The sequence below is a fragment of the Erythranthe guttata genome, chromosome 9, assembly GCF_056151865.1.
Source record: "Erythranthe guttata isolate IM_541 chromosome 9, IM_541, whole genome shotgun sequence".
Classification (NCBI taxonomy): domain Eukaryota; kingdom Viridiplantae; phylum Streptophyta; class Magnoliopsida; order Lamiales; family Phrymaceae; genus Erythranthe; species Erythranthe guttata.
Genome location: NC_142541.1, coordinates 239,912 through 252,254, shown reverse-complemented (window position 1 = coordinate 252,254; position 12,343 = coordinate 239,912). Strand labels below are relative to the sequence as shown.

The 12,343-nt window shown below is 33.6% G+C and overlaps 2 protein-coding genes across 5 annotated transcripts; one reads left to right on the top strand and one right to left on the bottom strand.

Moving 5' to 3' along the window:
- Positions 1 to 1,596, bottom strand: LOC105974937 (xyloglucan endotransglucosylase protein 6). Its single transcript, XM_088822885.1, has 4 exons — positions 1,396 to 1,596; positions 1,210 to 1,310; positions 869 to 1,062; positions 1 to 610 (listed from the first exon to the last, which is right to left on the bottom strand). Exons 1-4 carry the CDS (start codon positions 1,574 to 1,576, stop codon positions 202 to 204), a joined length of 885 nt encoding a protein of 294 aa, XP_088679011.1. The 5' UTR covers positions 1,577 to 1,596; the 3' UTR covers positions 1 to 201.
- A 4,812-nt stretch (positions 1,597 to 6,408) lies between these two features.
- On the top strand, positions 6,409 to 8,631 carry LOC105975122 (BTB/POZ and MATH domain-containing protein 6). Of its 4 annotated transcripts, none has more exons than XM_088823325.1 (3): positions 6,409 to 6,828; positions 7,432 to 7,711; positions 8,283 to 8,631. In XM_088823325.1, exons 1-2 carry the CDS (start codon positions 6,513 to 6,515, stop codon positions 7,479 to 7,481), a joined length of 366 nt encoding a protein of 121 aa, XP_088679451.1. In that variant the 5' UTR covers positions 6,409 to 6,512; the 3' UTR covers positions 7,482 to 7,711; positions 8,283 to 8,631. The 4 variants fall into 4 exon arrangements, with proteins under 4 accessions (XP_088679451.1, XP_088679449.1, XP_088679450.1 ...); XM_088823323.1 differs by having other exon boundaries at positions 6,409 to 7,204; XM_088823324.1 differs by having other exon boundaries at positions 6,409 to 7,204; positions 7,908 to 8,582.
- The last annotated feature ends 3,712 nt before the right edge of the window (positions 8,632 to 12,343 follow it).

Here is a 12,343-nt window from a genome sequence, read left to right as displayed (position 1 = left end):
ATATGTAAATGCATTTCAATTTAAAGTGAACTAATTATCAATCTAATAATTAACGAAACAATCTAATACAACATTCGAAATTTTAATACCAAACCCAAGCAATTAACGCTAATCCAATAATTTTAAACATACTAATTATTATTAATTAATACAGAAGGATACTCAAAAAACACACACACAAAACACAAAATTAACCAAACCCTAGTGGCATTCTTTAGGCAAACCCTCAGAATTAAACCTAGCAACATCACCACAATAATCATAAATCAAGAAATTATCACGAACCCATTTGAGTTGTTTTCTTCTCTGCTTGTTCACCTCTCTCACCACCGGCTTATCCCACCAAAACTGCCCCGATTTTCCGCATTTCACAGTTGGATCGATATCAATTTCATCTGCAGAAAGTCCACATGCATCGATTTCGAACGACTGAAACGTGGCTACAAACGGGGCGTTGCTCCAATTGGTCTTCACACGACCTCCTTGTGTAGCCCAATCGTCGGCGTTCCATAAAGATCCGTGGATCCCCATTGCTTGGGTTTTCGGGTAAGGTACCCGTTTTCTCTCCTTGTTTGTAAATTCTCGTATCGGAATATCGTCCACAAGGAATCTGCATGCATGCATTCAAATACGTACTTTAATTAATTACCATATATACAACAATTTACAATATGAAATTTATTTTATTTTTAAAGTTGGCATTATATTTAAATTAATCCTTAACGTATAAAATGATCTAATAAAACTAAATAATAAGACAGGACTGTAATTTTAACAAATAATTGATGCTTTCTAGTGTTAATGGGATGCATGTGAGACATTTATTTAAAGAGTTGTTAATTGCTAAAAAAGAATAATTAATAATTACAAGATGGATCGGCGATTCCAGAAGAACGAGTATGTATGGAAATCAACGGTCGGATCAAACCAAAGATAATGCCTCTGCTCCCGATTTCCGGTGCCGTTAATGTACAAGTTTGACTGCACAATGTACGGCTCTCCCGAAACATTGCCAAGAAACTCAAAGTCTAACTCGTCGTGATTAGGCCCTTCCGATGCCATCTGCATTTTAAATTATCAATCATTTGTTTTAATCACATTTTATGATAAATGCAATTATTAAAAATGGTCATAATTTGAAATATATTTTTAATTAAATAACTAACACAAAGCTATTCGAATCGGAAAAAGAAAAATTGCATTACTTACGTAAAAAGCAAGGACGGTTCCAGCTGAATCTCCTTGAACTAATTTTATTTGAGCACTGGCTTTGCCGAATAAGTACTTTTTCTTGGATTCGAATCCGCATCCTAATATAAATTAAATACGGAAAAAAATATTATGTATATAGTTATGAAAAATCAAAGTATAATTAAATACGATTAATTTGCGTACCCGTGGAAGAATCGAGAGATAACGCGATTTGGTCGGTCGTCTGAGAGGCAACTATGTGATCGGGTGCCCAATCAGCCTCGAAGAGCTCATTGAAATCGGAAGAATTCGCAATGTGCAAAACTGTAGCAAAGATTATGAATCTCAATGCCTTCAATATTCTAAAATGGGAAAGTAACTTCATTATATTATTGATGAATCCCTTGAAATAAATAGTATGAGTTCCATAGAAGGGGACTATATATAAGGATGCATTTTTAATTAAAAAATTCAGGGGGGTCAAAGCTTAAATATTTAATAAATTAAAATTAAAAGTTAAGGGATTCTTTTACAATCATATGGAGTTAGGTGGGGAGGAAATTATAATGTATGGAAAAATTACTATTTTATACAAAAAATTGTTAGCGAGTATTTTATATTGTTGCCCCCTAGAGAAATTTGTTATATATATTTTTGGCCCCTAGAAATATAAAATTGTGCCTCTGTATCGATATATTTCAGCTTATGATTTTGTATTATTTTGTTCGTGGTTACTTTTGGAATAAGTATTAGACAATTAAACTCTATAAATTAACTACATTTGAAAAGTTTATATTGCTGCATTTTGATGATTTATTTAAAGCATAATCCCCCTTTGCACCCTCAAAAAAACAATAATAGTTTTTTGCATCCTCAAATCACAATAAATAATTCACAATGCACTCTGAATTGACAAATAAACGATTTTTTTTTTCATAGACTGATGAGATTTATCTTTATTTATGCACTCTATAATTTCATAATTTCAAAATGACTGATGAATAAAAAAAATTGATTTGACATTTGACATCCTAAAAAAATATCACTAATTTTTTTTAATAATTCATTCGGGGTACATTATACATGACTTATTGTGTTTCTAGGGTGTAAAGTGCTATTAATTGATTTTGAGGGTGCAAAATATTAAAATAGTATATTTCAAGGGTATAAAGTGGAATTATGAGAAAATATTCATTTTTTCTTAATTATTTTTCATTTGGGGGGAATTTTAAATTATTTTTTTTTGGAGAATGGGAGGCATGAGGTGATTAACTTTCTGAAGACAAAAAATAGATAGTGGAATCCATCGCAAAGCCACTAAATTAAATTGTTGCTCCCATGAAAATTATATAAGTTAAACAATTCATTAAAATTAATTTATTGCTTAATTCGTATCTTATTAGTATTTAAGTAGTGAAAGTTGGGCTAACTGCATAGTGTGGAACAGCCAGAATGCCCTAAAGTGACAAATAAAGAATCCCAACTTTTTTTATCGGAATTGAAATATATATATGAGATTCCAATTTCCGATCCGATTTATGCTTCAAAAATTCTGATTTGTTTTTCGAATATTATACTTATAATACCAATATTGTTATGCATTATATATATTAGGTGACCAAAACTTAGAAAATGTTGAATTCCGCCAATTACGATTCAAAATTTTTCCGATTTTGCAACCTGTTTTTTTCGTTCAAATTTCCGAAATTAAATGCCTATCGTCTATGAAAAGTCGAATACACGACCTACTTAAACTAGGCCCGGTTGATAAAAATGAGATTATTGAATTTAGTAATATGAGACACCTAATATTATTCTCTAAGATTACGTGTATAATAATAATAATAGTAATATGGGTAAATTACACCCACATCCCTGAGATATACTGAAATAACTTTAAGGTTCATGTGATATCGATAATTACATCACCCCCTTGAAACATAGTTAGAAACTCTAATGGGATAATGCATTGGATACGCTATTCCGATAGAGTTTTAACGGACTATTAGTTTCCGGAAGTGGTGGGGACAACAAAGAGCCCTCTTTATGCGAAAGCGTTTTCATTGGCTGATATACTTAGAACTTCGATTTACTCGATCGTCTATGCTTTTCACGATGAGATGATGAACAGTGAGAAAGCGGGACTTCTTGAGAAAGATTGGATCGTTTGCGGTAAACCTCTTTATGGAACTAACGAGCTTCTTCTGCACAAATTGAGACTTTTCTTGGATTTCCAGTCGAGTTAGCTTCTTCTCTATTGGTTGTGCCTCGACGATTTTTTTTTAACTCGACTGGTTTCGAGCTACATAACTTGGAATTATTTTTAGATGAAACAATCGAAAAACTTCAAATGTTCGAATGCGTGCGCAAAAAAATGATCAACCGCAATTGAGAGGACTAAGAAACTAGTTATGTTTATTTCATATATTGTAATCATGTTAATTTTCCTAGTTTTCTTTCTATTTTTTTTAGTATCATCTATATGAACTATTGGGATTTTAAATTCTACTCTTTTTATTTTTTTCCTAGTCTTTTTAAATATCTGCAAGTATTTCCTATATTTAGTATTTTGTGTATTTGTTTTTTGCAACGCAAAAAATCACAGTAGAGATGGAAGTTGGTTCAAATTTTCAAATTATTTATATTTTTTTTTACATATAATAATTAGTCCAAATAAATTATATAAATTTTTACTTTAGAAAATCATTTGTTTTAATACGTCAATAAATCAAATCTATTAAAATTTGGGAATTAAAAAAAAATCATCTAAGCAGCTCAATAAATGTATTCGACTTAATTTATAAAATAATTTGAGTTCTACACGAATAAATTAATTTTGCATAAAACATGTTGTATAATTTACTTAATTTTATAATTAACAAAAGTCAAAACCTACAAATTCAATAAGGATAATTCCTTTCCTCAAAAAATAAAATAAAATAAAAAAGGGTAATTAAGAAAATAAAAACACTAATTTAAGTCGAACTACAATCCTTCTATCTCCCAAAAAAACCGGAGCCCTATATATATTACAAGTAAACCCTAGAAAGAGAAATTAAAAAAAAAAAAAAAAAGACATAGGAATTCGATTTATTAAGGTTGTTTTCAATCAATACATACGATTATGGACACAGTCGACGAGGATCCAGTCACAAACAACAATGGATCCGGGTCAACCCGAATACCCACATCCAATACGGAAACTTTGACCGGATTATTAGAAGCAATGAGGGAATTCATGAGTTTGTCACTTGAAGAGAGGCAGAGATTAATGATGCAAATATTATCCGTTGCGATATCGGGTCGTGGATCGTTCGAGCAAACAGTATCCGGTTCGAAACCGGGTAGCGGATTATCGGAGCAAGTAATATCCGAGAAACTACGAACAAGGGCGGTTGTCGGGGATCATGAAAGTGTGTGCGCTGTTTGTTTAGGTCAACTTTGCGGTTCGGACAAAAACGAGACGGTTATTGCGAAGCTCGAGATTTGCGGGCACGAGTACCATGTTGATTGCATTAAAGAATGGCTGCAAAGAAAGAATCTATGCCCACTTTGCAGAGGTATAGCACTTGAAGTTGATCATTGAAGCCAAGAAACTAATACATACATTACATGCATGTATTATTCATTCATACATTGTTTTCTAGTACTGAAAATCCAACATTTTTAATCTTTAATTTCAAGGGCAAATTACGGTGATCCCTGATTTATGGTCAAATTATTAGAACCCCTTCTGTTTGAATAATTACAGCCACCTTCTCAATTATGTATTATCTTACGAAAAGATTCTTCTAGAGTTAAATTTATGGATATTAATTCGGTAAAACCGAACTGAAATTTCGGTACACCAAAATTTCGTACCGTTTACCGAACTAAATATACGATTTGGTCGAATTACATAAATTTTATGTAAACATACCGTAATTTGCCCTAATTTCAATTGCTTTAACCTCAAAATAAAAGTTGTAGTTATTAACGAATTCCCGGGTTTCGGCTTTCAATTTTCAAGCTAAAACAAGTTGCGCTTTGTTGTAATCTCTGGATAAAATCAATACACACGCTCATGCACATAGATCACACACACAGTAATCAAAGAAGAACATTAATGAACAAGAGCAATTTTACGAGGTTCGAACTCGGTGTGAGTTCTACATCCCGGGAGAAGCACACTCCGATCCAATCCACTATATCCAGAGATTACATCAATTACACGTACACAACAATAAGATCAGATCATGAGCACAAACCAGCTCAGATCTAACGGAAACCCTACCCAAACCCGAAAGAAGTTTCACTCTCTCTCTTACTCTCGTATTTCCCAGTGTAATGCACTCTCTCTCTAGTGTTGCTCACGTTGCTTTTAGCACAGCAGATATGATGCTATATATAGCCCAACCGAGGCACATGATCCCATGTGCCTTCCGCTTATATCAGCCAATTAGAGCTCTTTCTTTTCCTCCAAGAATCAGCTCCACCTACCATCTACATGTGCAGCTCACGTGACCAAATGCATGTGCAACTCACATGCATAATCCCAAGCGGATTAAGTGCCATTAACCGTAGATTAGAACCATAGTTTAACACGCTTCATAATCTTTCGGTTTCGGTTTTGGTATATGTTTATTCCTCGGCCCGATTGAAATTTTATTCGGGTCGTCGTTGTAATATTGAATATCCTATGTATATATCCATTGTTGTGCTTCTTGAAATCTGAAATCATAAATGTAAATTGATTAATCAGCGCGTAATTACTCCCTTCGTTCCAAATTAACTGTCGCTTTGAGGGATTTTTCTTGTTTAAATTATTTGTCACTTTAAAACTTCAATGATGCATTAATTACTATTTTCTAAATTTTACCCTTATTACTATTCAATAATTGACTGAGAATTAATGAAAACAACATTAATAACATGGATATTTTAGTTATTATATATAATTTTCTCTAAAATCGACACACATTTATTAGTTTTCTTAATATGTGCGCAACAACCCAAAGCGACACATATTTTGGCATGGAGGGAGTAGTATATATAATATCTTGAAAACCATGTGACTAATGAGAATTTCTGTCATTCAGATCACTAACAAAAGCAGTTAGTTAAGTTCACTGTTTTTAAGAACTAATTAATCAGGAAGAAAAATAAAATAAAAATTGGGGTTCCAAGACTAAAACGACGTCGTCTAAGGCAATAATTTAAAATTTATACTAGAGAAAATCCCCAATCCAAGACAAACGGTTAGGGCAAAATCAACCGTGACTATTGGCCGCGCCACCTTACTCCGGCCGCCGCGTCATCTTCAATTGCCACTAAATTAGAAAATGGAAGACGAGGATTTTGCTTCGGAGTCAGCTTCGGCAACTGTGAGAGGTATGGAGAAGGGGTCTCACCTGTTCGTGGTGAAGAACTACTCCCTCCACGAAGGAATCGGCGTGGGCGAGGCAATTGAGAGCGAAGAATTCATCGTCGGCGGATACGGATGGACCATTCGATTTTATCCTGGTGGAAAGACCATTGATGCCAACAGAGATGGGGTATCATCTTTGTTCATACATCTGAAGAACCAGACCACCATTGCAGTAGGGTGTCTGTATTCGGCTCACTTCATGGATCAATCTGGTAAAGGAAATGATAAAGGTCTGTCCTTTTTCGATAATTCTAAAATTATGTATTTTGAAAGCGATCGTGTGATTGGACGCAATTTCTTCATAAGGCGATCTTCTCTTAATTGTCCTGACTATCTCAAAGATGATTGCTTAAAAATTCGTGTTACTATTGAAGTCTTCACTTGTCGAATCCATAATCTCCCTCTTATCAAGGTTCCGGAGTCCAATATAGGAGCAGATTTCGGCAAATTATTGCGCAGCAAGCAAAGGGCAGATGTGTTCTTTAGAGTGAAGAACAAGAGTTTCTGCTCCCATAAGCGGATATTGGCTGCTCGTTGTCCTCAATTCTTGTCGCAGGTTTCAGATAGCAACTACGAGATCGAAGTTACATATATGGAGCCTAACTTGTGCCATGCTCCTTAATTTAACTTTTGCATTGCTGATGATATAAGCAATCTGAAATGTTATTTTTCTGATTTGCACCTTTTTTTTCATTGCCTGATTTATTTGATTTTATAAACCTCGTAAACAATCTTGGATTTCTTCAGTTTTTTTCTTCCGTCTCGTTTGAGGTTTTGTCACCATAGTCCTCTCATGACACGAGTTTAATGGCTCTTTTACTTTCATGTTGTAGGCCCTGCTCTGGTTTCTGTACACAGGAACTCTTTCGGACGAAGAGCATGACGACAGTGATATTGGTCATTCGATGCTTGAATCGTTTATAGGGAAGATGCTAGCTGCAGCCGATCGGTTTGAGTTGAAAAGACTTAAAAATATTTGTGAATTGAGCATTTCTAAAAGAATTTCCGGAGATTCAATTGCATATATTTTACATTTAGCTGAACGTTGTCATGCTAAAGAATTGAAAGACGCGTGTCTCGGATTTGGAGCTGATAATGGAGCTGGTATATTAGGTACGTTGTTGACTTTTTATCCTATCTGTTTCTACTGAATTTTGTATCCGGTTGTTGTTAAAAATGGTTTAGAAAAGTCTTGCATTATGCTGTGTTCAGTTTTAATTTTGCGTAATTATTACTAAGAGATTTGTAAGAACTTTACTTAAAATTAGTTTTTCCAGTGTTGACAATTATTTGGTGTGAAATATTTCAGATGTCATGAGTTGTGAAGGACGTAGATACTTGAAAGAACGCTGCCCGTTATTGTTTTTAGAGTTGGCTTATAATATAAGAGTTAAGTTGGATCTACAAATACAATTTGTTTTTGTAAATAAAACAAAATTAGGACAAATGTACAAAATAGAGAGTGAGAAATACTTGCATTTAAAAGGAAGTTTTTATAACATGAATGTTAAGAAACCGTTTGTTTCTTTACAAGTTAAAATTCTAGCATCTCCTTTCCGGTTTAAAGTAAGTGATTTTTCCCGTTACTTTCTATCTATCTCTGTTGGATTGAAACTTGCATGTGCAAATTTGGGTGATTATATGAACTTGTAAATAATTTCCGACTTTTTCGTAAACCGTGTAGATCGTGTTATCAAGAAACACTTTAATCCCAGGCTTGAGAGGGGATATGATGGATCAACAAGGAACTTGTTCTTAAAGTTGGACTGTGGGTGATAAATTATTATGTAGGATGAGTTTTTTGTGTTACTTGTAGAAACACACAAAGGCTACCTGTCGAATGTACGTACCTACCTGTGAAAATAACTCCGTCGAATTTGAAACTACAATGGCTATGTTTCGAAAAACTTTTCATTACCATTTTGTTGTAAAAATACATTTTATGGTGGCGGCGAAAAATAAAATATTAAAATCTCGCATCTAATAGCCCGATTATCATCGTGCAATGGAAAATTAGGTGTAATTGACAAAAATACCCTTCCAAACACTTTATTCTACCAAAATTTCTGCAATGTGCAATACCTTCTGTATTTTCAAGGAGCAAGTTGTTAATTTTATGTTTGTAGAGGCTTTAGTGCAAAAACTTGATTTCTTGAGGGTGTGAAGTGTGTTTTGCCAAAGTTGTTTGTAATTTGAATTGTAGAGTGGGAGACAAATTTTATATAAGATTAGTTAAGATAAAATTATATAATTCATAAAATTCAATTTAAAACATTGGCTATAGTAGATCCAATAAATAATCTCTTGCAAGGTTGATAGTTAATATAATTTTTTTTTTATAGACTCAAAAGATTATTAAATTTACCAAACATCAAAATAAAGTCAAATCATTTAATTAATAGTGGCTAATCCATCTCCCAATGAAAGGAGGCCTTATTAGAGAAGATGATGTTAGAAACAAAATAATGCATTGTGCATACATATTGTATCGTTTAAATCATGTATTCATATATTTTAAGAATTTCTAAAGCTTAAGTTTGAAAATAAATTGAAAATTTGGAAATAAAAAGGTGTAAAAATTATTTATGAAGCTTAATAAACAAAGCCCAAGTCATTTCAAATCAAAAGATTGTCACCTATTTTGAAGTAATTTTTCAAAAAAGATCTGACAAGGAATATTTGCTGCAGTCTTTTCATTTATTAAATGGAGATATTCTATTAATAAATACATTTCAAATAAATTTAATGCAAGTCTTTATTTATTTAGCATTTTTGTCCTCCAAAAGAACTTCATTTAATTTTCTTGTGCAGTGTTGGGTGTAAAAGTGTAACAAATTTAGATAATTTTTTTTTTTTATTTTATCACCTGCATGCTAGAGTTAAATATTTATTTATATTTGTACATAAACCATAAATTATATAAGTCACAAGTATTCAGGAATTAGTAAAACTGAGCATTAAATTAAAAATATTTAGCTGCCTTCGGTTCTGTAAAAATTAATTATTCACTTTGGCAAATTCTTATCCTGAAACAATTGTGTTGGTAGTTATAGCTTAAAATAATGTTTAAAGACAACCTATTTATTTACATGGGACTATTAGTGAGAACCCCCTCTAACATTATTTTAATAGGGATGAGTCCAGTTCATTTTCCTTTATTAGTGAGAAACCCATTCTTTTTATATTCTCAAATTTACCCTCCCACTATTCACTACCTATTATCCACTAGTTTGATATTTTTATTTTATTTTTTTATAGTTTAATTGTAATTTTCGTTTTTTTTTATTTATTTCTTCTTTAAAAAATAATAATTTTTTAAAAAAAACTTTTTTTTTGTTATTTTATTTAATATTCCTTTCAGTTAAAACAACTATATGCCAATAAACGACTATTATTAAAACGACTATTATTAAAACAATGATACATCAATTTCACAATTCATTAAGTTAATTATATATAATATTATTTCCATTGTAAGATTAATAAATTATTTAATCAAAACATCTCTAAAACAACTATTTGTTAAATCAACTATTTATTCAAACAATAAAATTATTGTGTAAAAACAACTATATTGCCATACGAAAACAACTATATTAAATCAACTACAAATTATTGAAAAATCCACAAAAGCAAAAGCAAAAAACACATACCAAAATTCCAACAAAAACGACTATTATTGAAACCAACTACAGCCGTAACGAAAACAACTATCTTTTTGAGTAACACGAACACAATTTCAACAAACCAGCCTCCCAAACAATACCTCCTCCTCGTGGTCAATCTATTCCATTACAACGGTGGTGGAGGCGGTCTTCCGACGAGGATTCCAGGAATGCTTCAAAAAATCGAAAGAACAAAAAAAAAAAAAAAACTATATTGCTGCAAAAGATACCCATCAACAACTATACAAAATAGTAGAATAACGAAAACAACTATACTAAATAGTAGAATAACGAAAACAACTATATTGCTGCAAAAGATACCCATCAATAAAAACATCTCCGATTTTTTTTTTTTAAATTATGATTGCGGTGGAGCAGAGCGATGTTACCAGATCTGACGATGGAGACGAGGGTGGAGGTAGAGAGGGGTTAACCATTACCAAAAAAAAAACGAAGGGTCTCCCATAGTCGATTCCAACGCCTTTGGTGGCCACCGAATATAACGAACAAAGCGAACTAAGCGAGAATCGACTCCATAGCGGCTGAGAACGAAGCGAACTAAGCGAGAATCGACTCCATAGCGGCTATTGTTCTTTAATTTTCTTCACGGTGCCAGAGATTTGAGAACGACTCCTTCGTCGTTGTTGAGATGTGGCGCCACCTTCGTCCTCCGTTTAGCCGCCGCCTCCACCGCCATTACCAGGATTCCCAGATCGAGAAAGAAGAGAAGTGGTGGAGATGAGTGTCGATGAGAGAACGGTTGTTGGTATAAAATATGCGGCTAGGGTTTATTTTAACAAAATTTGGCAACTAAGGGTAATATAGGTTTAGCACCTAATAATTATATAAAGAGTAAAAAGCAGTTTGCATCCTAAACTAAGGGCCGTTTTGCACTTTACCCCCCAAACAAAAATTTTTTGCACGTTTTTACCTAAACTACGTTTTTCGTTGCACGGTGCCCCCTAAACTCAATTTTCCGGCAATTTTAACCGGAATGTCAAAACATGTGCTTTGCACGTGAGATTTTGAGGGGTAAATTCGTCTCTTCACTTGCATCTTCAATATTAAATACAATTAAATATAAAAAAAAAAGAAAAAAAAATAAATAAATAAATGAAAAAGAAGCTGTCATCCGCATCCACATCATCTCTTCTTCTCTTCTCTATCGTCTCTCCTCTCTTCTTCATCTTCTTCCCTTCTTTTATTTTTCTGAACAAATTTTCTCCAAATGTTCATTAATGGAGAAAACGTTTATACATACTCACCCAAAAGGAAGCCGATTGTAACCTGAAAAACGCGGCCCCTTCATTTCCCAATGGGCTCCTCACGCCGGCATCAATAACCTGACCGCCGGTGAATTCATCCACTAATACTCCTCAGTCCTCACACAATTCATCACCAATAATAATAAATAATAAATACATTTATGTAACTTTCTTAAACAGATAGAATATTTTTATGACAAAATTAATTAATAATTAGTAACGGATAAAAGAGAAGGAAATCTCTTTGCAGAAAATAGAAGAGCAGATTTATTTCATTTTCGTCACACAATTATCACCATTTTCCGCTAAGCTACTGCCGCCAATTCCTCATTCTTCAATCCCACGCTACACGCTCAGAGATTTCAGTAATTTCTTCGAAACAGTTAGAATTCGAATTTTGTTTTCGTCGTTTTTCGTTTCTATTTTACATATATAAATCCACAATTTTGGGTTTTTTGGAGGACCGATTTTTGGTAGCAGGAACCGCCTATTTTGGTAATTGGAGTTTGTATGATTCGGTCGGAATTCGGATCCTTTCGGTGTCGGGGCGGATTTGGATTCTCCTCCGCCTCCCGATCGGACCAATCGCCGCACTCGCCATTTCAACAGTCCCGGCGGCAGTCACGCTCGCCGCGATCGGCTCGAGCCCGACGGATGCGATCCTTTCCGACGGTCGATTCACCAGCTCAGGCAACCCCCACACCGCCGTCCTTCACATCCACCTCAAGTGAGAATCCTATATTCGGATGTTGAAGGTGAAATCCCTGCTGCAAATTCACCCCAATTTCATCAAATTGATAAATCCTGAAAACTTA